We start from the raw sequence: 25797 nt of genomic DNA on the forward strand, positions 1-25797 counted from the left end.
CTGCAGTAAGAACACCGCCCATTGCTGTGTCATTAGATACCTCCAACTGACAGGAAATGCCTTGTTTGTGCTGGCATTTTTCCACAGCACCTAACTGAAACGGCTTGCATTGAACACAGCAGCTGCCAGGCCAAAATTAACTGAGGGAGAGGGGGGCTGCTACCGCTGAAAGGGTCTCCAGCCTTGCCTGCAGAGCTTGTCCCCTTCCTTTGCTCCCAGGACTGCTGCCATTACTTCTTGAGTCAGATCGCAGAAGTATTCTGTGGTAAAACCTAATTGTCAGGTGTGAGGTTAGATCAGTTTCCAGCTGAAACAGTTCTGCAAGAGCGCATAGCATAATCAGGGTACAGCTGCTTATCTGTCACTGCCATACGGCAGCATTAGCTGATCTTCTTTAAACTCAGGTAATTAGGGTAGTGTCGCCCATCAGTGTGTGCCACTGACACCCCCCACACCCGCCCTCCCCCCACTTTTATTCATGTTTTCTCTACCCAAGATCTCCCTGGTGCGAATAGGCATACTTTCAGGACAGTAATGGCTGCTGGTGCTGCAGGGATCACTCTGATGTAACAAAGTGACTCTGATGAAAATCTGGTATTACCAACATCCAGCTTCAACAGAGAAAACACAGCTCATTTGTTCAGCAATTACAACAATTTGCTACTGGTACAGACTTACTGCTGAGATCTCTAAACCAGGTTGAACAGCTTAAAATGTAACCTGTCATCATGGCAGGTACCGTCCACGGGAGGGAGCGATGGCAGAAAAAATAGCCCATCCAACACTGGTAGGGTTGCTTCATCCAGAAGGGAGGGAACAGTGGTGGGAGATGTTGGATTCAACCAGCAAACCCTGTCACTCCCCAGCCTCACAAACCACCTCTGCAGTGGGACGTGAGTGGCTGTCCCCATTAGCGTGGTGCCATACAGGTCACAGTCACCACTGTATCAGGTGGAGGGACCCTTCACACTGTTTAGGGCTGCGCAAGTATCAGAAACACCAGGACAACAATGGTTTCTGTAAAGATGTAATGAAATTTTACTAAAAGTTACTGGGATTCCTTGGCTTTTAGTTATTGGAGAAGATGCAGCTTCCACTGTAGATTTTTATTGAGTTTTGGTGGAATAAGTAATTCTGGATCTGAAAGGCAAACAGGACAAGTGTCAGAACAGAGGGTAATAGCAATATGGTTTTTTCAGGAGCTGTCGACTACTTAGTTTACTTTTCTTTACATCAAAGGACACTGAGAAGTCTCTGATGCATAGCATTTCCCTTTAGTGACTGATCACTAGCCTGCATGGAAGAGTGTCCACAGCAGAACTGCTTACAGAAATAAATCTCTGGGGCATATCAAGTCCCCTCTTCGTTAAGTGTTATCATTCAGAATGAGGAGGCAACAATCAGTGGCAGAAAGCAGAACTCCATTCACTCACCAGTAACTGGGACATCACACACAACAGCCAGCTGGCTCTGCTAAGCATGAATAAGAGGCACAAGGTTTTCTTGAGCCAGCCCTGGCAAGTGGCAATAGGCAGGTTGCATCTAGAGGTTTATTAGAGGATTTCTCCAGGCAATTCCAGGACTAGTAGGGGAAGAGACTGTATGACTAGTGAGGAGGAGGGAAGACAGAGGGGAGATGGGACCAGCCCTTGCTAGGTCTCTCAGCGCTAAATTTTGTATTAGCTGCAAGGACTTCAACATGGCAAAGCACCATGACTAGCCTGGCCTGGTCAAGAGCCTGGCTGCCAAAGCCAGACAGAAAGACTCAACGGCTAACTTGCAAGCAGAATTATCTAACACTAAGAAATCAGACTTCCAATTCCCTCACAACAGACAGACACTACACACACAGGAAGCCAGGAGCACAATTCAGACAGTGCTTTTAGCACAGGACTTCAGAGCAAATACAACCTTATTAAGAAGGCTGCTCACTTGCCACAAGGCAGGAGAGTACACCATAAGAAAAGCAAGAAACTCCTACAACTGAATAAATGCTACAACTGTTGTCAGGTAGCAATACCTGGAGAGCCTCAAAGCCAACTGACCTCACTGACATTTCACACCCACACTGAACTCAGAGCCTGAGCTAACCTTGTACAACGGGAGTCACCATCCTCTTCTGCTGATAGGCAGCCATAATGCTGTTTGCAGTTGAATTGGGTCCCAGGACCTGTATGAAGAAGCAATACCAATGTTCCAACCTGCACAAAGCAAGGCTAAGAGCAGGGATACCTACAAAGAAAACCCTGCTGTCAGTCTCCAACAGCAGAAGCAGCTGCCTGCAGGAGACCTCACAGTACAAAGTGACCAGCCATATGTGATCAAAGCCCAGTGATGTCTCAGAAAAGTTAACACAGAGGCAGAAAGAGAGAACTGTTTTTGGACAGCTGCTCAAGACACAGAACCCTTATCCCAGCACCTACTTCTTCACAGCACTTCAAGTGTCATGACTCGGCAGGACTACTTTCATTACAGTGCCAGCACTATTTAAAGTTCATTTGAGGGTCTCAGCTCCCTGTCACATAGAACATTTTTAATCTGTCCTTAGAGTCTTCCTCGTCAGTAGTTAAGGATAAGATACTGGGGAATATCTCGTGTTCACCATGAATGCTCAGAAACTACTTATTAGAAATAAAGACTTTTACTTTGGAAGGGTACTAAGTGCAGTCCTCATGATTTCCTTATTATGCATTAAGCCGAAGCTTAGAAGCCTGACATAACTCTTCTTTTTGCAATATACTCTTTATGATATACTGGTTCAGATTAAACTGACCAGTCTGGTAGCTTTTCACACCACCAGGCTGGACAACCACTACTCCAGTACATAAAACCTATGCTAACACTTCAACCATCAGGCCTAAAAAAAAGTGTTCCTGTGTTCCACAAATTGCTTAAGATAGAGCTTACGAAAAGAAGTCATCACTAGGACAAGGTAACACAAGCCTTATGAGACCTCATCACGTCCAATGTGGCATTCAGTGCAAGGGACACAGCAGGCTACACCTGTTGTGCACATATAGAGTGTACTGACTTGGTGGGTACTGCACAGAGTATCTATTTGACCTCTACAGAAAAAATGCAGACCTAGAAAGCCAGGGAAGGATTCCAGACTCTGCTGGAGAATGCAAAATACTGCTAAATACTTGGTATTGTATAGCAGGCATGATGGGTATTGTGGATGAGCACAGACCGGGTTGACAGAGCTCTGCTGCAGATCTGGAGTCCAGATTTCTGGGATTGAGGTCTCCATCAACTGCAAAACCTCTTCCAGGACTTGCTGCAGTGCCCCAGCTTGCTCATTATAATCAAATAGCACAAGCTGCTTCAGAAGGGTGTGTATGTCTCCTGCAGGAGGGAACAGAAGCACAAGCAATAGGAATTAACACAGGTATGCTAAATAAACAGCTGTCTTTCTCTGGTATCAGTGCACAGGAAGGGGAGCAGCAAAGCAGAACTGGTTCTGTCCCTACCCAGCCCCTACAGTGCCCAAGTACAAACGTGAGACAAATCTGTCACAGCACTGACAAGGCCTCACTTCTCTCCTCCCAAACTTCAAATGTGGAGAGCTCAGATTATTATGTGTTTTTCCAGGCACAGAGATAGATGACCTAAATCAAAGTCCAACACAGATGGTCTTATGGACCAGGCAGCTTCTCTCCCCAGCATACCCATTAAGAGGGGGCACATTGCCTCAACTGTCCTCACAAGCTGCAGAGTGGATTAAGATCATCAAGTGTCCTACCCTTCACAGTCTCAACAGCACGAACATTTTCTCCCAGGACTTCCAGAAGGGCCATATCTTCAAAAGGACTCCCCTCCTTCAAGCTGTATCTCTTGCGCTCAGCCTTGCGCCGGTTCTTTGAGGATCGGCTGAAAAGGAGGATGCTTAATTATAGTGTGGACAGCAGGATTAGCTGTAACAGGGTAAGTTTGAAGAAACATCAACAGTGTGCATGAAACTTGTTACTCAAGTTCTTACTCTCTCCAGTGAGAGGGGACTGCATGTAAGCTTATGTATCTTTGTGTCAATGTTTTCAATGCTAATGAACCAATATCCTTTGTGGTCTGAAAAACGAGTCAGTAGTTGGGCTGTTTCTCTACTACAAAAAGGATTGCTCTGTGTTCCAGCAAGGTTAAAGCATTGCTCTAAGCACAAGGTAGGGTAAATTGTTTGGCAGTAGTCACTATCAGGCAAAGCTGAGCTCCACTTAAAACAATTTGGTGCCGGGGTCTGTGCTTGCCTGTGCACATTTTCATTTCTGCCATCTCCACAAGCTGTGCACTAATGCAACTCAGCTCCTGCCCATTATCACAGGAAAGCAACTTCTAATCATAGGCCAGTACCAGTTGCATAATGTCCCCACACGATCAGCACACTATGACACAGGTATGCTGAATACTAAGGTTGCATTCTCTTTTCATCTGGGCCACAGAAAGTGCCCTAAAAAGTCCATGCTTTTTCCACAACTTTATTTTTCCACATTTCAGCTAGGGAATTCAGAAGCGGTCCCACAGACTACACTGGCCTCTAACACACCACACCCCACACTGCAGCTCACATTCTTAAGAGCACTCAAAAGCAACACAGACGCCCACTGCGGGAAGACATCGGTATGAGATTTAGCAGCAACCCCCTCCCATCAAGTGCAAAACCTCGGACAAAGAGCACAAGCCATGCGCGCAAGCCATTAATGTTTGAGGAGCTCTGCCCGCATTGTGTGTCAACCTTCCTACAGCCAGCTATTCTGGCAACATGCCGGACATCCACAGAGCCAGCTCCTGCCCAGAGCCTGTGTTCACAGCGCCTCTACTGGGCACTTGGTTCCTGTTGCACTAGTAGCTTCTGGCATTTTCTGCTCTCTCTGTCCCAGTAAGAGTTAAAATAACTGCGTAATGCCTGTAATTAACGCAGCTTCAAGGCACGCACAGCTGCGAGGAGGAGCATGCCAAGCATGAGCAAGCTGCCCTCCCAAATGCTGATGCCAGGGCAGCCATTACCTAATTTGGAGGCAGATACCTACGCTGATATTCTTGAATTGCTGTGTGAGTATTTGCTGTTCATGTCGCTGGCTGTCACAACACTGCTGGTTTCAGAGAGAAGATCCAATTCTGGGCAATTTGGCATTTCATAATCTGCAAAACACGTTAACAACTGTCACAGTATGGAAAAAGGTCACGGTTATTCCAAGCCTTCTCTCTGGGTAATCTGTGTAGCTTGTTGGAGAAAGAAGCAGCTTAGGCAGGTTCATTCTACTTGCTGGTGTTTTCAGAGCCAGCTCTGAAATGGCTCTCCACCCCACTCGGCCAGCACATGAGAAAAAGCACCAATTGTGAGAAGAACACTGCTCCTCTGCCCTGGTGAGGACTGTGATATTAAACAGCACAATCAGAGGGACGACAATCTCAGTGCAACAAATCTGGAAAAGGACAAAGCATTCTGCTTTCAGAAAAATTCCCTGAGCTTGTGTGAGCTGGCAGGTGAATATGCCTGGTAGGCACTCAACACAAAGGACATACTGAGTGCTGTCTGTCTGACCCAGCCAAGCTGGCACTGGGGAGACAATGCTGTGTCATTTTGAAGAGCTTTCAGGTGCATTTTGATCCCATGAAAGCTGTGACACAGATAGCACTGAAAATAAAGCTGTCTTTACAGAATGAGCAAGGTCAAACAATCACAGTCCAAGTATGGTGTGAGGAGGGGGTGAGAAGAATGCTGTTCTACTGTTGTAGATACCACTGGAGCTAGAAGGGAGCACAGCTCCACCAGGGCAAATAGAACCACAAAGAAAAAGATCATCACAATTACTCATGCAGGAGAAAGTCATATGCATTTCAATACCAACCCTGCAGGCTCTCACAAGCCTTCTCCTTCAGCTCTCGGACCACTTGCAGGCGACTCTTATGGCGAAGAAATGCTGTTTTCTGAGAATCTAGGAAGATCAGCTGACTTTTCTGAGCTGCTCAATGAGAAAATCAGAATGAATATTTGTGCAAGAGAACTAGAGCATTTTTTACACAAGAATTTTGAAGGAGCACAGTCCTTCAATAAGCTCTGAAGTCAGGAGCAGAGCGCACAAAAGGACTCAAGTGGAAGGAAATTCAAAGCTTATAATACAGGAGCCCACCAAACAAGATGCACCTGGATGTGGAGTGAGTTAACCTGCCAGACAAGCATTTTCTAGAACAAGAATCTCGTTCTGATACAGGAAGAGCAAAAAGCTCTGTGGCCAAATCTCTTTACATTAATTAGGTTCGAATTAAAAGAAAAATTCCTCAACACAAAAAGCCCACTGTCCATAGCATGAAAAGGAAAAACCACCAATAGTAACCAACCATCCTTCCTGGATGGAAGAGAGAATAGAGGTATCAAATCATATTTGTCAAAAAACTAAAAATAAAAGCTTATTTCATAAAAGCTTATAGGACAGCCAGCCATTCTCTTAGTCCATAGCTCCGCTGCCACATGTGCTCTGGAACAAGGACTGTCCTGCTTGTTCATGGACATGCAGACACAGACACCTTTGCAGTTTGCGACTGAGGCCTAGAAAAGCTCAAAAGGAGCTTGACTAAGCTACAAAGAGCCCACGACACTGCAGGGCTTCAAGCTGCATTGGGCAGAGTCAAATGCAGCTAACTGGGCAGCATCAGTTAGGCAGAATCCAAGCATCCTTCCATACAGCTTCCAGTACTGGAGTGCTGTGACTTCCTACAGACCCAGTAAAGATCTTCTTAGCCTCTATAGCACAGAGAAGTCTCAGATTCTTGCACAGATTCACCTTCCAGAATAGCAGGTTTGAAGTTGGTCTCCAAGATATCCAGTCTACCATACTTGTGAATCTAGATCAGGGAAAGGAAACAAGGTATTATTTAAGGATCTAACCCAGATCCCCTCCCTCTGTTCTTGCACTCTAAAGAAGTATTTCCACGCTGGTTCTTGTGTTCTGAATGTCTTACCAGTCTTAAAGCCTCTTCCCAGAGAGACCCTTCTAAGAGCAGAAGAACAGCCTCTTCATAGTCCTAGAAGGAAAGAGCAACCATGTACTGCTCCTGATGCTAGTAATAGACATTCAGGTAGCACCTATTCAGATGCACATTTCTATGCAGCAGTATCACAGTCAGGACAGGGAAACACTACTGTGCCAGGTACTTTGAGGTGCTGACATAAAAAAACCCCAAACCAAACTATGTCACTTCTCCCATGCTGAGGGAAAAATCCCTCTGGAACTCTGTCTTGCTTACTCCAGCCCTCATGCTTCAGCTCTCTGAGACAAAAGCTTTTCATACCAAAGCAGAGGCAGCTTTATGAGTGGAAAAAAACTCAGGGACACAGCATTCATCCCCACCCTGCTCACTGCATCACCTGGACCTGCTCTGCCCTCCCCAAAACAGCCCAGCAAAACAGACTGTTTTGCTGTCAGCATGCACGGAGTCATGTGGCCCAGGAAAACAGAGAAAACACAGATAGTCTATCTATCTGACAGAGGACATTATGGTGCACAGACAGGAGGGTGACTACATTACCTGAGTGTACTGCTCCAGGAGTATGGCTGCCTCTGCATGCTTTCTCTGTTCAACTAGTTTTCCTACAAGAAAAGGTGGAGTTCAGCTTTTCAGAAACAGATGGATTTTGTGCCATAAAACTACCAAGCAGAGGAAAATCCCACTCACCGAGGCACTTCCTACCTGCTCACACACTTAATCTGCCCAGTAAAAAGAGCATCTGCCTGATGCCAAGAATTCATTAACTTGCAACATCATCAGCCAGTTGCTTGTGAAATTGCTGGTGCCCGTCCCTCAAGGCGAGCTGGAAAAAGTCTTCCCCCCACTCTGAGACAGAAATAGTGAAGAGTGCATGTCAATGATGTCTAGAGGCCTCAGCCATGTCAGACACTTCAGAGAATCTCCATTCCCTGAGGTTAACCAAGGAGGCAATTTGGAATAGCAGTTCAGCAACTGGTTGCAAGGAAAAAGTGCAAGAAGCAGTCAGCATGGGGCAGCCAAGGCCACAGCTAGCTTGGCAACTTCTGGGTGCCTACCAGCTCAGCTCCAACATCTTTTGGTTCCTTTCAGAAATAAAGGAGCTGTGCAATCACACAAACCCTTGGGAAACATGGGATCTTTGTTCTCCCATTAAGAAAAATGCTGCTGAAGACTGAGGTTTTCACTAAATTTTAGGAAAAATCAAAATGAACCAAAAGTAACAGCGGCCAGTTTTGCTCTGTGCACTTCCATCTCCTCAAGGCCTACCTGCCATGCTTTGTGCTAGGCTGGACAGCTTATCCTTTGTGTAACCAAGCCGTGACGCCATGCATAGGGCTTGCTGCCAGCTGCCACTGTTCTGAAAAGCATCAAGTGCTTTTGTAAAGATGCCAGCACGAGCGAATATCAATGCAGCCTGTTCATATAGCTGCTTCTGAATCAAGTACTCCCCATATGCGTTGCTGATATCCTGCAAGAAAGGGACAAGAGAGAGATAAGAAATCAGCTGTACAGTCAGTAGCAGTCCTCCATTACTAAAAATTAAGTGCCCATCAACAAAAGCCTATCTCCCTCTCCCCCAAGGAACCTCCAGGCATGATGTTCCTACCCCATTTTGAACTCTGTATCAAGCGAAGGGCTGATGATTAGCACACGGAGACATTTCACAGAGCTAAAGCAAGAGATGTAGGGAGGTACCTAACTCTACAAGCCAAAGGCTGGGTAAACTACATACCTCAGGAAATCAGCCCCTTCTTCCCCACTCACAAGTGTTTTTTGTTAGAATGTCTCCCTGAACCAACTTACTCCATGAGTCAAACACTGGCACAAAGGAGGATGCAAGCCCTGCAACTCTACAGGTACAGGCTGCTGTGAATCAGTATTTTGAGCTTCAATATGCTATTCAGAGCTCACCATCTCCATCGAGAAGGAGCAGGTAGATTTGACTAGAAGAATACAGATGGAATAAAGACAGACTTCCAATGAGCCAGAGTCAGGAACAGACCTCCCTCATGAGGAAGGAGTCCTTCCTGCGTTCACTGTGTTGCAGACTGAGTTTCTGTATTTCCCCTCTTAATTCTTCATCTACTTCTTTTACAAAGGCTGGTGTGTTGTGTATTTACAATATCTAAATTAAATTATATTAAATGCATTAATTTACATTATACCTTAGTCTTGTGCAAGCTACAGTTCTTCAGTAATACTGAAATCAACAAGGGACACTACATGCTAGGAAACAGCACATCTACAAATGCCCCAGGTTCTCCAGCACTCTTCAGAATAGTTTAAGGATAACAAAGTGTCCCCACACAACCTGCAAGTGCCAGACCGAAAGCTGGTATCACAAAAGTGAAGACAGGAAGAAAAGTCTTTCTGTAGTAACGGGAGTTCTGCAGCACACCACAAGATAGTGCAGCAGAAACTGGACTCCCAGGTGTTCTTCCGGCCATAGGATCAAAGAAGTAACAGCCACTCCTTCGACGACCAGACTTCACAGGGTCAGTGCTGAGAGTCATTCCAGCTATTATCTCAGAGGAAGGTCTCAGACAACACTGGAATAGCAATGACCTGAAGAACTTGAATGCAAGCAGCTGCTGTCTCATTCCTGCCCTCACCTGCCTGGTGCGGGGGATGTGCAAACATGCGTGAGAGAATAAAAAGCTTGCACGCTGCAGTGTCACGTACTTACATACCCTGTACTCCTGAGTGCTAGATGGGTACAGCTTCAAGGCTTCACAATACTGATTCTGATCCTTCACCAAGTTCAGAAATTCAGAGAAGTGTTCAGGACCTGCAGAAATAATTTATTTTTTGTAGCAATAAAAGAGAAAGCAAATGGCTCTCATGGCTCCCAGCCAGTCTGGATTCATTACATTAAGAAGGAACTAGAGGTGCTTGGGTGGAAGAGCACAAAAGCACCTATTTTACTACTGTAAAATCAAGGTGTTCACTTCCTTGAGGTTTGCTCCACTTTTGCCAGCAATATTAACTGGGGACAAGTCACCTACAACAGGAACAAAACAAGACCTATGCTTCATGATCACAGAGCAGTAAACATTCTCACTCCTTTCTCCCTGTGCCAAGCTACCCTACAAAAAACATGTAGTAGAATTAAGTTAACCATGCACTACCAGGAGGGAAGATGACCTTGTGCAATCCTTCTCCTTCTTCAGATATTTCCCTGCAAAGGCTCTCCAAAATGGAAATGTTCCACTCCAGAATTTCTTAGAGATGCTGCATGTGCAGGACACCTACCACATTTGCTGAGGTGCCCAAGAGCTTTTGTGTATCTCTTCAAGTGTCTGTCTATTGTATATCGCTGATAATTGGTTTCCATTTTCCGGAGGGTATTTAAGAAGGGCAAGTATTCTTTTGGGTCCTGCAAATAATAATAAAAACTGCAGTTCAGCTAATCTAGTAAGATACTTGTTTGCCCCCATCTTCACCAGCAGACAGTCCCATATTTTAAATTGTACGATAATACATCAAAAAGGTTTTTATTTTTAAATGTAAGCCATCTTAAAGAATCAGTTCTGTGTATGTACTCTTGCCAGGAATGACTAACTTAAATTACCAGGCTCGCACATGGACTTCAGCAGTATCTAAAGGCTGGTGACATTTAAAATTCAAGGCTATCTATCATATGAAATATTGTTTTATATTAGCTATTATCATGTACAAATTTGCAGCTGTAAAGCTGATACATTTCCCCCACACTAAAGGTCATAAAATCTCTTAACATGAATAGGGTGTTTTAACTGATGGACAGCAGGCTCTGCTATAACATTAGGAAACCCTGAAGATCCTGATGGGCATTTCCATTCAGAGATTTCAAATTAAACCTGCTGGAAGATACACACTATTATCACGGCCACCACCAAATAAGCATGAATCAAAAGAGTACAGAACTGGGAACGTAAGGCATGCAATCACAACACTTCAGACCACAGTCCCTCTCCTCCCCAGAGCTATTTTGCCATGCTGCTCTAGAACAGCCCTATTTCATCTTGATCACAAGCATGTTTCCAAAGCTGTGCTCAAGAAGTACTAAGGGATGCAGAGCCATGCCACCTTCCCAGCATCATTCCACACACACACAGGACTTCTGAGCAACTGGAATCCTGCCTGGGTAGAGAGCTATGACTAACAAAACATGTGGGCTGATCCGCAGACTACAAAGAACCTTTGGGAAAGCAGAAAAATAGCTCCTTGGCTGGAACTATAAGCCAAGACCTTTTGAGACTTTTCTGCCACCATGATGACTAAATCGAAGTCATACATCCCCAAGGAATAATCATACAATTCATTGACATCCACAAGGAAAAGCAGGTACTTCAGTGCTTCTTCTGCACTCACAGCTTTGACATCTGGAGTAATGCTTTCTGTAACAAGATAAAGATAAGCATACAGTCAGTTACACCATCAGCAGTGGAATCCTGTTCTGACGGAGGAATGCATTATCAAGCGCATCCTTGACACCAGATAGGGACCATCAAACTAATGGCTCGTTCTGTCTTGCAGGAGGGGCTACTTTGCCTTTCCTGGGCAACTTCAAGGACCAGCCCAAGTATAGTAACTTGTTAAGTGTGCAACAGTGACAGGTCAGAAGTATCAGCACAGAATAAAACCAAAGTTTGCCAGTTTGAGATACCAGGACCCAGAATGGGAACCTCCTGTTCCATTGTGGGAGAACTGGAAAGAGAAAACAGCTCCAACTCTGGGCTATCTGGTGACATACCTAGATAAAAGGATGAGCTAAGAGCATGTACAACAGCGTGTCTTAGGTGATAGGCTGCTGTTCCATTAACACACAGCTAGTTTCAAGTACATTTCTGTTTTCTGGCTGACTCCATGAACAGCCACCTTAAAATAGTTTTCAGGGTGAACCATGCTAACAATGATAGCTCCTGCAAACCACCCATTTTCAAAACTTTTGAGTTCCTGATACAACACCTCGAAGATCATGAACCTTCTGGAGAGCAATTTCCAGTTCTGGAGGACTTTTCTTTACATGTGCTGTCAGTATCGATAGGCAGTATCTGAAGAAAACAGAAGCAGCAAATAAAAAAGTGAGAAGGCAGAACACTGCTTATTCCTATTTTAGCACAGTTTGTGCAAGTTCTAGTTTACATTTTAGCATAAAAAAACCCCAAACTGCTCAGGTATTTCAATCTTTTTAAAGGCAGGCAGGAAAAATGGGAAGAAAACAGAATATACCAGAAAGGTTTTTCTACTCAGCATGTCTCCCCAAACATATCACAAAACTGGATGTGTGTTTTGAGTAGAATGAGCTTCCTTACCATGACATTCAGCATAACGGAGACAGAACACTTCTCTCTGAAATGTCAAGACAGCTGGACACAGTTTTCCAAATCAAATTTGGCATGAAAATGGTCTTTTTTATAAAAGGAAAGCTTTCTCTGAGGTTATTTCCACTTTCACACGTTTCACAAATACTATTTCAAAATAGCTTTCCCAGCTAAAGGGATGCTTTGTTTTCAGAAACTGTTTGCTGAGAAGTGTCTAAATTTTCAGGGTTCAGCAGCAACCCACCATCTGTTGCTTCTCTATCCACTTTTTCACATATAAGCTCCCAATGGTTTAACACTGCTTCACTAACCACTGTTACATCCTATTTTCCCACCCTTTATCCTTGCCTGCTGTTGATTGAACCAAGGAGGGTGGTTACAAAAAAAAAGGTAATAATTCAGAAATATGCAGCTGAAGATTTACAAAAGTAATTCAGTCTCAAATGGAACAGCTGCAATCTTTCTGAAAGGCCATCTGCTCCAAAAAGCCAGCATCTGAGGTGATAATCTTGCTTATGTCTCTCTGTCCCCTATGCCACACAGACTGTTCCTAAATTGAGAGTATTTCTTAAACCCTTATAAGCATCCTGCATCTATTACTTTAATTCTTGTAGTAAAAGGTTGTTTTGCTATTTGTGGAATTATTAGATGTTGAGGTTTTCAGGACAGCATCCTCAGCAGATGGAAGGTATAGGTACATAAGTTCTGTGGAGCACAGGCTCACCTCAGAGGATCTGAAGCAAAATAACTGATGTTAAGGTCACCTTTGCTTTCTGGAAATGACATACTAGAAATCTCTCTAATGATTCCTTCACCTGCAATAAAAAAATGCTCACTTTTGAGGGTCAATGTGTTCCATGGCAACTCTCATCACATCACATATGAGGTTTACTTTTTTCTGATCAGGATGCTGCCGTGGTTGAGCATTACTGCTACCGTTCAGAGATGGGTACATACTCTTTGTGAAATCTTCTTCTCTAAATAAAAACAGATTCCATGAATACCAGCATGGTCCATCACACAGCCCAGCACAATGACAGTAACATTAAGAAACAAAAATGCTTGCAGAAAATAACTACTGAACAAAATAGCTCATATGTCATTCAGTACTGACACACAACCTGCCACACTACCAGAAAGCTCTGCAACACCTCTCATCCGTCCCAACTGATTCTCAGCCAAGAGAGGCATTGAAAAAAAACAGTCAGAACAACTACTTTAGTTGCACAAAAAATTGGAAGGCAAGATTTTCCAGATACAGCTGTCTTCTAATAAATCCACTATGGAGATGCTGGCCACAGAGCACTTCTGAAAATTAAGCCATTTGCTTTTATTTCTAGACAAAGATTTAAGGTCAGGTCAAAACTGAAAATAAACCAGAATGGCTAAGTGATAGCTCCAGCTCCTAAACAACTATTTACTTCAGCAAGCTTGAGAAGTCCTGAAGCTACTAATGCCCTAAAACCTCGTCACTCAACCTTTGAGAAAGAATTCAGGGTACATGATTTGGGAATCTAAGCAAGTATCTTGGTCTCAGGTTTCAAATAAGCAGTGCTGTCTTGCTCCTCGTTATGAGAGAACAAAACTTTCTCTGTTCACATTTACCCCTGTACAGCAAATGAGCAGACAAGTCAAAGCAGTCAGATGATGTACTAATCCCTTGCTGGAAAAATCTAGTGGCTGCCTGCAAGCTGGAGCTCCCAACAAGACACACTGCCTGTCCCTGAAACTACTAAGCTTCCTCGAGTCTTTATGACCCAACATGCCAGATTTCTGACTGACTCCTTGCATCTACACTGAAGAGTTGCTAGTATTTTGACAAAGTAATGTAGCACAACTGATTACATGCACGCTTCCATTTGCAGAATTATACTCACTTCAGCTCTGTGAAAAACAAGTTGATATAGTTCACAGAATCTATTTGCCTGATAAAGGATTCTGCATTTTCCAGAAATACCTGAAATGAACAAGAATATTACTACTGTTATTCTGAACAAGTGCATTAAGTATAAGAACAAATTCAAAGACCTTCTCTGAATATACAAGATGAAGGAAATGCTAAATCCAATCTGCCTGCATGTGAATGCAGCAGTGCAGAGCAGCCACGTCTGCTGAAAGCAGAACTGACAGCACCACCTATTCTTTTGAACCCACTGTTCAATGTCAGTGGATTCCAGGATAGATGAATATGGAAAACAACACAACCGAACTGGGCATACTTGCCTTGGGATTGTGGTCATAGAGAAGATTGAGGTTGATTCGCAGCTTCCTCATACACTGAAATGCTTCCCTGAACATAAGCCTGGAGGAATAAGTCAAGTGGGACAGTTTACATAGTGGATAGGTGCAATATCTGCAAATAAAGGCAACTGACTAGAGGTAAGCACAGACCCCCTGGGAAGGGAATAGCCGAGGCAATAAGCCGTGTAGATTGCCTTCCAGAAAAAACGTGCAAGGTCAGTCCCATTCATTGCCAGTCTCTGCAGTGGGACAGACCAGCATGCCAGCCTGAAGTAGTAATACAGACCTTGCATTATTTTTTTCATCTCTTAAAAGAGAGAACTACATTTTAATCTAATGGACCAACTTTGGTTTCAGAAAACATCAGTGTAAATCAATTAAACAAATAAAACATGAAAAACAGCAAGCTTCATCATGAAGTGATCGAGATGTCTGGAGAATGGAGCACATGAAGATTTCTCCCACTCACACAGTCTCAGCACATACCTAAGCCCTGCAGTGGTGAAATGAGAGGCACCTGCGACTGCTGAAAGCTGGACTTCTAGCTGGTAGCCCCAGAAACAGTTTAATTCCCACTAATGAAGTCAATTCCTTTGAGTTTAGCCTCCCTCCCTTCTCCAGCACAACAAAACCAGGCCAGCCAGCCTGTAACAGCTCAGACTGGGGGAGGGAAGACCAGAATAAACCAGTGCCATTTACCTGTCTAGCCACTTCCGAATCTGGGCAAGAACCAGAGCTCGGTGGTGAACAGTCTCCAGATTTCCTCTCGGCATCTGTAACACAAGATCCACACATTTATTTATTTGTAGCTACTCTTCCTACATTGAAGGCAAAGTGAGGACTGGCCAATTTTCTAGGCCTGTCTGCTACTTGCAGGTGCACGGGCCTCTTTGTTCTCTTCAAAGGATGTGCAATTTCAATGGCTGTGGAAAAGGGTCTGAAAATTCTGTCAGCTCAGAAACTTTCCTTCCTCAGGAGCCTGGACTCCACTTAACTGGGCAAGACCCAGAACAACCTGATCAAGCTTTCAGGTTAGCCCTGCTTTGAGGAGAATATGGGGCTACACACCTCCAGAGGTACCTTTCAAATAACATCCTTCTCGATTCTGTTAACCTCTGCTGGTTCTGAAGAGTGAGCTCAGCACTTGAGACAAACTTAATGCTAAGGCTAATGGAAGGCTGCTAGCAAATACAGCAAGTACTAAGAGATGAGTCTGAGATTCACTGAGAGAGGCCACAATAAGTACTCAGCCATTAGGAATTTGAATAGCCCTTCCCAGTTCTGTACATACCTAACTCCCACAGGCATGCTCAAAATCCCTCCGCATCCAGCCAGGCAGCTGGAGATTTGTGAGGCGCTGTGCTGCAGCAATACAGGGCAGCAGCTTTGTAGCACTGCACCAATTGTTTGCAGGTTGGCCAGCCGCCCACTGAGACAGCCCCCCTATACCACCGGACAGTAAACCTCATCAGACACAGGCAGAGCACTGACCTGCAGCACAACCTTTGTGTCCTGGGGCACAACGGTGATGATACGTGAACCTCGCTCCACCTTGCGCAGGGTCTCACTGTTGGGTGTAGCAGCGCTGCTCAGGCCAGCCTGAAGGGCTGAAAACAACATATTTATCAGCACACACGGCACACTGCAGCACAGTGCCCCAGTACGGCCTTCCTACGTGGCCCTGAAAGGTTGTATTGGACCAACTGAGTCAATAATACACCAGTGATCTTCAATGGTTCCAGACAAGAAGAGGACCTCTTAGTGCTAAGCACTGCTGTACACGAAGTAGAGATATGTCCTCTATACAACAGGATCACAAAGCTCAACAGACCAGGTAACAGGAGCACTCAAAGATGGTGTAAAAGACCAGTAAGCTGTCATCCTGCCTTTCGGGTCCTCATACCTCTCATAGCCAGATAACACCAGAAACTCTTTCTGCTGGGATCCCTTCTCTACCACACACCTCAAACAGCACACGGCCCTTTCTTTTTTTGGACATGGAGGGGAGGCAGAGGATGCAGGGCTAAGCTGTTGAAAACAGCAAAGGGACAAGAACTACAGGACAAATCCTGCTCCGTGGGAGGAGCATGCGGTACACAAAGTCAGTTCCCTGTGCTCCTTGCTCTCCGATAGATTTTTGAAGGCAGCTCTGTTCCTCCATCTCTTAAGCTGTTGCTCTGAGTGACCCAAATACAACAGGTTTGGATGTGAAAAATGGGGACATCCTGTGGTTCCAAGACAATGGCCACGAGTTGCCATCAGCAGGCAGCCAGAGCTGGCATTTACCTTTCACTGATATGTTCTTCAAGCAGAAGCACTGACAGGTGTGGGAGTTGGTTGTCACCAGCAAAAACTCATTGTATGTTGCAAATGAGGTGATGTTGGAAGCAACCTGTAGAAAAATGAAGTTTATCACTGTATAGAGCAGAACAGGAAAGCTGCCTTTGGCAGAGGAAAATGGGATGCAATAAGAGGCAAAACCTTAAGTACCTCAATATCATTAACAAAAAACCGGCATCGATCTGTGAGGCCCAAGATCATCTCCTGTAAATAAAAAGGATGACAAGTATAACCTATCAGTGTCACAACCTCCAGTGTTTCACAACACTGACTAGCACTGGATTGAAGTATCTTATAATTAGGTACTGAGTACCTCATGTGAATTACTTAGAGAAGCTGGACAGGAAGTCATGCAACCTCTACATCAGGAGGGATTACTTAAGTGTTTTTAAACAATTCTGGCTGGAAAGCCAGCTTGGTCTACCCTGTAACAGAAACTGCACAGTAACAAAATAGAAGCAGATAATTTAGTTTTTCATTCAACAGCATTTGGTACAAAATACCAGAGGAAAAGCACTAGTACAGAGCAGAGCAAAGCAACTCCATACAGCATTCACCTGGATACACACTGCAGGAAAGGCACCCTGAAACTACCAGCAAAATAGCTAGTCGTTCCCTAAGCTGTTGTAACTATCAAGAAACCACCACCAATAGGAAACAGCAGTAGTAGGAGATCTGCAGTAACTCAATGCAGCCATATTTGCTAATAGGGTAAGTTCAGATAAAACAGAGCAAAATGCTGTTTTCAAAAAGAGCAGGGCAGTGATTGCTGGAAATTTTAAATCTGAAATTTCTTGCTCTTCAATGACATTATTGATTGTATTCATAGAATGGGGAAATTGGGTGTTAAGCCATCAGAAATGCTCTAGAAGACAAGGAAAGAGACACTCTCAGCTCTGCATAGAGCCTTATGCAGAACACCGTTAAGAAGTATCATTGGACCCTGGGCAGAGCATCATGGTGCACATTTGACACAGAGAACAACTGAGTAGGGAATTTAATCTGCTCACAGTCTTACTTACTTCACCACTGATCCTTGTGATAGAAGTCTGCATGCAAGGGTAGGGGAACTGAACAGTAGAGCCATCGCTAGTCCACCAGGGCTCAAGGACTGGAGTAGAAGCCTCTAAAGAGCACAGAGATCAAAGTGTTTTCCAGGCAATCAAAGATTCAGACATTACAACCAGATGACATGTATCTCAAGAAAACTAGAGCTGGGAATAAGCTGCACTAGGATCGCTGACACAAAGTCCAGGACACAGCAGACAAGAAGGTGGTAACTTCTGGAGGGGCTCAGCAGCACCATTATTCCACTGTGGAACAAGAGAGAAGTGCTAAGGATGTGGCAGTTAGCCATCACTTCCAAAATCACTAAACCAGTCATCTTCTTTTCAAACCTTAAAGTCTGAACTATCATTCTCAACAACATTAACTGCTTTCTGACACAAATCACTAATTTTGGCCCATTTCTGGGAGCAGAGGGAGCATGAAAGGCAGGACCAGCTACCAGGCTGTCTCTGAAAGTCAAATCATCTCACTAAACCTTTTCAGAAATCTGTAATAACTATAGCTCAGACCAGGTACTTTAACAGGGTCCAGCTTACCCCAGAGGTATCTCAGGATCTGCCTATGAGCCAGCTGCAGAGCTACAGTTTTGGTCACTGGGCTGCAGCACACGCTGATCACTTCTCCATCTACAGGCACAGACAACCTGGAGCAAGACACAGAAGACACAGAGCATCAGTCACAGGAGATACATTCAACACCTAGATCCTGCATTTCTTGTGGCCAGATAGAAGGACGCACATCTCCAGCACGGACAGATACCTTGTTCATGTAAGGATCTTCTGCAGTCTTTTCACACCTATGTCAGCTGACATTGGCACTACAGAGCATCAGCAACTCCAGCCAACAGGCACTTGCCTAACTATGCTAGTTGCTGCCTGCATACTTACAGCACTCTGCAGAGCCCACATTTCTTTTGTTCTAATCCACAGTTCATATGCAAATCAGCCTGCCTTTGCTGTGTGAGTGCTGCAGAAAGCAACTCTCAGGATCCCTTTGGGAAGCAGATTTCTGTACCCCAGGCAGCTTCCTTTTGTGAACTCTTTTTAGTTTAACTGACCCCATAAAGCCCAGCAGGTGAGGAGGAGGAGGGCAGGAATAACAAGGGCTACCAGTCCCCTTCTGGACCTCGACAGTGGTGGGCAAAGGGTAGAATCGAGGAATTCAGTCTGCCTGAGGGCCTGGAATTCAGACAAAGGAACAGAGCTACCCTGTACTGGCACAGGCATGCTAGCACACATCCTCTTGTTAGGCTGGGTGTAGGCATTAGGACCACAGGCAAGCGCTGACCAGTAGGCAACTTCATGAGCTGTTTGGTTCTCCTGCAGGAAGACAGCCCAATTCCCCAACCCGCAGCCTCCATGCTGCATGTCTACTGAGAGACTTAATTCCTTCTAGGCACTGTCCAGAGGTGCTCTGAGACCTCACCCACAACTGACAGATCTCTAGTACCGTAAATTCAGGTGCTCTTCCTCAGCTCCGGCCACGTGAGGCACTGCAGTCAGATGGTGAAGGACAGACTGAGCAGCATGCTGACCCTGACCAACCACGAGGAAGCTGTCATCTGGCAGCCAGGTGAGAAATCGGAGTCCCAGAGGATTCATCACTTCATTGTCATTCCCGCCCACATCAACTCTGTCACAAAATAAGAGAGATATTTGGGAAGCAAATAGAACCCAATTTCAGTAGGCGACCTCACTGGAGAGGCGAAGGTCTTCCTAGGTACAGCCTGGCTGTTTGGACACACAGCGTGGCTAGGAGGGCTCCAGTGCACAAAGCATGAATCCTGTCACAGGGTGAGCTGGGGATGAAGGATGAGACCCAGGGATCCCCATTTGTTTTCCCTAGGCAGTACTGCTCCCATGCCAACTGTGTATAGGAACAAATATAGAACAGGGTGGGGTTTTTTGACCTTGTCATTGTCCCTGACATGTTGCTTTGTTGCTCAGTGTGCCATGATCATAGGTCTGGGCACTGCACAGCCACTCCTTTGGCTCTGGGAGCAGAAGCACAAAGCGCACCACCACAATGGCAAGAGCACCAGGCATAGGAACTGACAGTCACTGCTCCCACTAGGTCAAGACCTCAGTCAAGGGCACTTCTCAGGATAAACTGCCCCACTATGTTGCCCAATCCTTAGCACTAGTTGCAGCCAGTGTCAGCACAATGAAACCATGTTATCTGACACGCTCTTCAAAATGTTGAGACAAGTCATCAGAGTTGTGACCTCTAAAACATCCAGCCAGGCACTACCCTTTTCTCCCCACTACTGCTGTACTAGTGACATATTACCTGTAGGTTTTATCCAGGTAAGGTGTTTCCACAGCTGCTTTAAATCCGTTTCCTCCCACAGCTCCAAACCTGACAGTGGGGTCATTCATTGTACTCTGTCCTAGCAAACAGAGAACAAAACAGAGTTTAGAGGTAACTGCCAACAGAGCCCCATCTTCATTCTTATCACGAAGTAGATGCTACAGAAAACTGTTATAAAGGTCAGAAAATACCATCCCTACATGTACAGCCCACACCTAGTCCTCATTAACACTCACCCTGAAGAACAGTTACCTCATAATGTCATAGTACAAAACTCAGAGATAGCAGCAACAGTCTTGTCTCACAGCACACTGAATATTACACTGTGTATAGGACTGCTTTGTGAAGTGCTGGGTGCCTCAGACAGACCCTAGGTAGCTATTCCCAGACATTTCCAGTGCCAATCAGTAACATGCCATCAGAACAGATCACCCAAGATACAACTTGCTGCACTCTGCTCAAGCTGAAGCTAGGCAGGGGGATGTTACCAGCATAAGCACATAGCTAAGTGCTGAATGCTGCCTTCTCACAAAGCCAAGGCATCACCAAAATGCTCCTTTGCTACCCAAACTACTTGTGCCACCCAAACTACTTGAGATGAGAGAACTGAGCTTGAACCCACAGTTGAACCAGATATATCTTGCTCCTGCCTACTAAAGGCTTGAGTGACCATCACCCTCCTAATCCCCCAGGGTACTGCTCGCAGGGACAGGGGGTTTCCTTTAACAAGACAGCACAACATGCTCTCACCATATCTGTACACAGAGATCTTGTTATCAGCATCCAGGACAGCCATGTCTCCGCTACGTCTGGGATCTGTGTGAAACGCAACCTGATTAACTGCCTGTTGGAGCTGGAGCTCATAGGTACACATTGGTGGAGGCACCACAGCATGCTGGAATGCTGTGACAAGCACTTTATCTGTGGAAGAAAAGAGAAAAAACCCAAGCTGTAACCCAGTCCAAATGTTAGTGAGGCTCTCGTTAGGTTCTTTACTGAAAGTAGGAACAACGTTACAGGAAAATACAGTTGCTGTGCCCTTGGCAGTTAACTCCATCGAGCCACCTCTGAAGCTTCCATCAATTACATGGTCCACCTCACCAGCAGCTTTATAGAAACAGCAGCTAACAGAAGAACTACCATAATCCCATCCAGCCTGTATTCAAAAGGCTCCCCCACCTCTTCTGACTCTAGAACTGCAAAGTAGTCCCACTGCTTACCTCCATCTATGACAGCCACATTTGCCACATGCTGGCTGTTCTCCCCCATCCCACAGTCTGTGGTCCAATGCCAGTCATAGGAGAGGTAATGCCAACCCCGGCAGAGTACGTGCATTCTATACGGGTTCTCTCGGTCCCACAGCAGTGACACCAACTGATTTTCCTCCAAACTACCAAAATGTAGACTTTGCTTCAGGTACCAGTGATAGTTCCCTGTGGTCCACAGCTGAACTACAGAAAAACAAATGGTTACTACAGACTACTACTTGAGACCCATCTCGAGCCCTCCCCACCACCACTGCTCTTCTAGGGGTGGGTTAAGTGCAATGGAAGTAATAGCTCTAGCCTTCAGCCCATGGCCTGTGCCATACAACACCCAGCACAAGAAAACTTAACAACAGACTTCATTCAGAAGCATCAATCCTAGAATTCTTTGAGCTCCCCTTGTGAGAAGGCAACCATGCCTTAGAAAGGGCTCACACCTTTAGCATTCCATTAATACCACTTCCAGTTACAGCAGCCTGGAAGATGCTTTGAGCTCAGGCTGAACGCCCAGTTCTTCCTGACCTGCACAGGAGTCTCAAAGTTGTACGTAAGCCCCCCCAGTGTCTCCTAACTTGCAGAGGAATACCCACTGCTAACCACATTTGCAGGCAAGTGTAAGAGCAAGAGCCTCACACAGTGCTCTCACCGTAACTGTTTGGGTTGGAATTTTCGACCCTTAGGTCTTCCAGCCATATAGCCAGGATTGTAGAATCTGCATTCCAAAGCAGCTCATTAACCTGCAGAAACAAACATGGCTTTTAATGATATTATTGCCTCTGTGTAGGGTGGGTACGCTCCCAACTGGTTTGCAAGACCTTGAGTTGCTCCTTATTTTCAACAATGTAAGGTGCATGGGTTAATTAATACACTAATACAGCATTTGCGTTTTGCAAAGCTCCTGTCAGCTGGAGTAAAGCATCCTGAAGCAGAACCTGTCACAGCAATTCCACACAGCTGAAGAGGCAAAACAACCACAAACATGAAAGCAGTGTTCTCTTTGCTTTCCTTGGCACTGAAGAAGTATCTGACAAAAGACCTCTCAGCACCCAAAGGCAGAAGTTGAAGTAACACTCTAGCAGTAGGTTCTCACTGCTCTTATTTGGGATAATGTGAGTATTCCACCTCACTCTTGCAACAGCTGACATCCTGAACAGCATTTCTGAAGCATTTGCCTGCTAGGAGGTATACAAGGGCCAGAAGCACGCCAGGGCTACTATCCCCCTGTACTTGTCTTTGTACTACGGGCCTGCAGACAGCATTGCATCTTATCCCCAGGCTTCTTCACTGTTCTCTTTTCAGGTCACTTTTTCCATTAGGACCAGCAGTAAGTATGAAGTTAAAAACTTCCTCCTAGAATCTGGAGAAGATCTAGTTCTCGTCTCCATTACACTCTAATCGAACAAGCCCAGACACAGCACTTACTTTGACTTGCCCTTTCTGGAACGGGAGGGTGAACTCCCCGTGAAGAAGTCCATTCTTCTCCAAGAAAACCACATCATGTCTGTTGGGTTTCTCTTGCGTGGATGCTATCAGGTTTCCAGAGGGCCTTAAAAAAAGAGCCAAATGAAAAGCGGTTGCTCACACAACCACCAGCTGTCATTTTAAACACCAATCATCTCGGATTTTCTCCAGAGACATGAAGAAGAGGGCAGCAAAGGACGTGGTTTCCTCAGCATTTTTCAGACAAAGTCATAGGTCCAGCACAGACATTTTCCAGGGCTCACAACATCCTCAGGTGAGCAAGTAAATGTCAGCACTGGCAAAGGGACATATAATATTCCTATTTATACAGCTGAGTCCAAAAACACTTGACACTGAGACTGTGCAGAGAATCTATCCCTTCTTCCCACATGTAATGCAAGTATTAGGCTTTTCAGGGTTTAAGGGGCTACTCTTCCTCATGCTGGATCAGAAGGAAACTTTCTTCGAGTTTTGGGAAAAATAAACAAACACAGGGGAGATGAAATGGATGCTGATCAGACTGTGACCAGGGAATAAAAAGCAACACTCTGCTGTCAGCATGCAGACTGCTTTGCTACTCACTTCCAGGACAGTGCTTGCTCTAATCCTGAGATAGGCTCACTTGTTGACTGCAGCACAAGCTCTCTGTTCCATACTCGGACCTTCCGAGCACCTACAGGTTGAGAGAGGAATAAGACAAATGTGTAAGAAAACACTGGGAAGAGACTTTTCTAATTTTATGAGGGTAGGAGAGCACACTTTGGTGCATATGAATAAAAAGGAGATTTTTCTTGTACACCTTAAGGGGTAAGAACTTATTCTGTCTCAGGCAGCTCTCCCATAGTAACTGAGTGACTCTAAAGGAACTGAGTTGGAATTTCAGCCTGATGTAGCTCAGTCATATCCATTTCCCTCTCCAACTTTCACCACAGAAATGTTAAAATCTTCCTATAAATGTATGATCATCCCTAACCTGAAGTACTGAAGGTAAAAATCCAAACTAGTGGAAGAGCAGTGCAGTTCGGTGCAGTTCAATATGTTGACCTGCTTGCTTAAACTGCTCAGCAATATTTAGTATGGAAGCCATCAATTACAATCTTACAAGAAATGTATGTGTTCATCAGCTCTTTGGCTTTAAGACAAAACCTAGGGAAAAGTATAACCAGTATTTAAACAAAAGCGTGCAAGTCCAAACTGCTAGTATAAGGGACAGTGGGTATGGCAACCCAAACAGATTCATCCATTTGGCACTGGGAGCCCATGAGAGATTGCTTAGAGCTTGAGCAGTGATTTAACACTGGTGAAAGCAGCAGTTCAGATGGTAACTGCTCAGTAGTGACCTCTCCTGGTTTCTCACTGGACTGAAAACGAAACTGCAAAGAATGTTCAAAAGATTGTGTCTATAAAATGACTCTGAGAACACCAAAACAGAGAAAAGAGCAACTAACTAGCTCAACTCACCCTTGCTTTAAGTGGCCAAGAGACCACAAACACCAGACAGTTCTTGTCTTGCCTAGTTTCTGCTTAAGAAGCCTCTTACAGATGTTGGTATTTCAAAGAAGTTTGGTCCCATACCTGTCTCTGGACAGACAGCACTCACTGCAACAAACTGCCCATCACCTCTCCACGTAACCCGAGGCCTGCCATCATCCCAGGCTGAAGTAGGTGACACTTCCTGAAGTCACACAAAAGAAAGTTGCATCAAAGCTTGGGAAGGCAACTGCTGTGTTTGTCTAAACAGACTGCATTGCCAAGCCAGTTCTTTCAAGAGCCTTGGCATGAAATCAATCCATTAAAAAAAATCTTAAGGCTGCAAAGTTAAAAATTCGTTACTGAGAATGTTATTTTAGGAGATACTAGAGTTAAAACTGTCTGTAAATTTAAACCGCTCCTCCTGCAAGTGATTATGACTGTCTATTCACATAATCACATGCTATCCTTCCCTTCCACCACAGTCTCTGCTTACAGTGCATAAGCTGGACACAAAGGTTAATCAGGGTTTGTTCATGACTGACGCCTGCAGTAACAACCCCTTGGGAGGAGAAAGGTGAGAAAGGCATGCCATCCAGGCAGTCTGTATGGCAGACGGAAGCTGGGATGAGAATTAGTGTTCTTCGAGGCAAACAGGTTCTTCACAGAACAACACAAGAAAAAAAAAATCTCAACAGAATACAGATAAAGAGGCAGCTATTCAAAGGTTTAACTTTATCAAACTAGGCATATTTTCCCAGATACAGCCAAGCCTCATCCTGTCCCTCCTAACACTAAAGCTGGAACAGGACACATTTCATGTCTCTGCACTCTAGCCTGTCAGGTTTCAGCAGGACAGTTTTAATTTTGAAACTTAAATACAAGAAGAAAAATCCAGCAGTGGAGTGTTTTTAGCTACCTAACTTCTCACCAAATAAAAAATAGAGAAAACAGGACCCAAACAAGGAAGTGTCAGAGAAAGGAACAAAGAGCTAAAATGTGCAAGCAAATGGAGCCGCCTCACATGACTGGTGATGCTCAGTAGTCCAAATCCTTCTACTCTTGCCTTCTGGGAGCTCAAACTACTGTTATTTCTGCTCCTCTCAGCCAAACTGCATGCTATTTCTCTTGGTCATATGAACACTTCAGTATATAGCACACATTCAGCAAAATCTGTTGTGCTGACTTAAGGGTGGCTTTACCTCTGCAAGCACTAGCGCTTGCAAATCTTCTTGCTTTGAGGTCTGTACAAACAGTCCTAAGTAATCCCAGCTGCTGTCTTGAATTAGGAGGAGGATAAAAATGCTGGATTTCAGATTAATAACAGAAACAAACAGAAGAAGCCTACAAAGACA

General features: G+C 44.9%; 1 protein-coding gene across 4 annotated transcripts in view; it reads right to left on the bottom strand.

Annotated features, from left to right (window-relative positions):
- Window positions 1-1020: 1020 nt before the first annotated feature.
- The window catches only part of ELP1 (elongator acetyltransferase complex subunit 1), a 30775-nt gene continuing 5998 nt past the window's right edge, over window positions 1021-25797 (bottom strand). For 3 of the 4 annotated variants that reach the window (XM_075725985.1, XM_075725987.1, XM_075725988.1), the window contains 31 exons: window positions 24548-24647; window positions 23555-23645; window positions 22934-23057; window positions 22158-22248; window positions 21467-21697; window positions 20997-21167; window positions 20226-20325; window positions 19386-19568; window positions 18473-18579; window positions 17891-17994; window positions 17019-17072; window positions 16815-16920; window positions 16020-16135; window positions 15228-15301; window positions 14511-14589; window positions 14165-14244; window positions 13124-13264; window positions 11932-12017; window positions 11212-11360; window positions 10234-10357; window positions 9672-9769; window positions 8248-8449; window positions 7522-7583; window positions 6955-7017; window positions 6777-6837; window positions 5844-5957; window positions 5022-5133; window positions 3743-3870; window positions 3191-3345; window positions 2092-2170; window positions 1021-1140 (listed from right to left, as the gene is read on the bottom strand). In XM_075725985.1, the coding sequence (XP_075582100.1) occupies window positions 1073-1140; window positions 2092-2170; window positions 3191-3345; window positions 3743-3870; window positions 5022-5133; window positions 5844-5957; window positions 6777-6837; window positions 6955-7017; window positions 7522-7583; window positions 8248-8449; window positions 9672-9769; window positions 10234-10357; window positions 11212-11360; window positions 11932-12017; window positions 13124-13264; window positions 14165-14244; window positions 14511-14589; window positions 15228-15301; window positions 16020-16135; window positions 16815-16920; window positions 17019-17072; window positions 17891-17994; window positions 18473-18579; window positions 19386-19568; window positions 20226-20325; window positions 20997-21167; window positions 21467-21697; window positions 22158-22248; window positions 22934-23057; window positions 23555-23645; window positions 24548-24647 (3453 nt within the window). In that variant the 3' untranslated portion in view covers window positions 1021-1072. The remainder of the gene's footprint in view (window positions 1141-2091; window positions 2171-3190; window positions 3346-3742; window positions 3871-5021; window positions 5134-5843; window positions 5958-6776; window positions 6838-6954; window positions 7018-7521; window positions 7584-8247; window positions 8450-9671; window positions 9770-10233; window positions 10358-11211; window positions 11361-11931; window positions 12018-13123; window positions 13265-14164; window positions 14245-14510; window positions 14590-15227; window positions 15302-16019; window positions 16136-16814; window positions 16921-17018; window positions 17073-17890; window positions 17995-18472; window positions 18580-19385; window positions 19569-20225; window positions 20326-20996; window positions 21168-21466; window positions 21698-22157; window positions 22249-22933; window positions 23058-23554; window positions 23646-24547; window positions 24648-25797) is intronic. The other variant, XM_075725986.1, reaches the window with a different exon arrangement.

Source organism: Pelecanus crispus, chromosome Z (assembly GCF_030463565.1).
Source record: "Pelecanus crispus isolate bPelCri1 chromosome Z, bPelCri1.pri, whole genome shotgun sequence".
Lineage (NCBI taxonomy): Eukaryota > Metazoa > Chordata > Aves > Pelecaniformes > Pelecanidae > Pelecanus > Pelecanus crispus.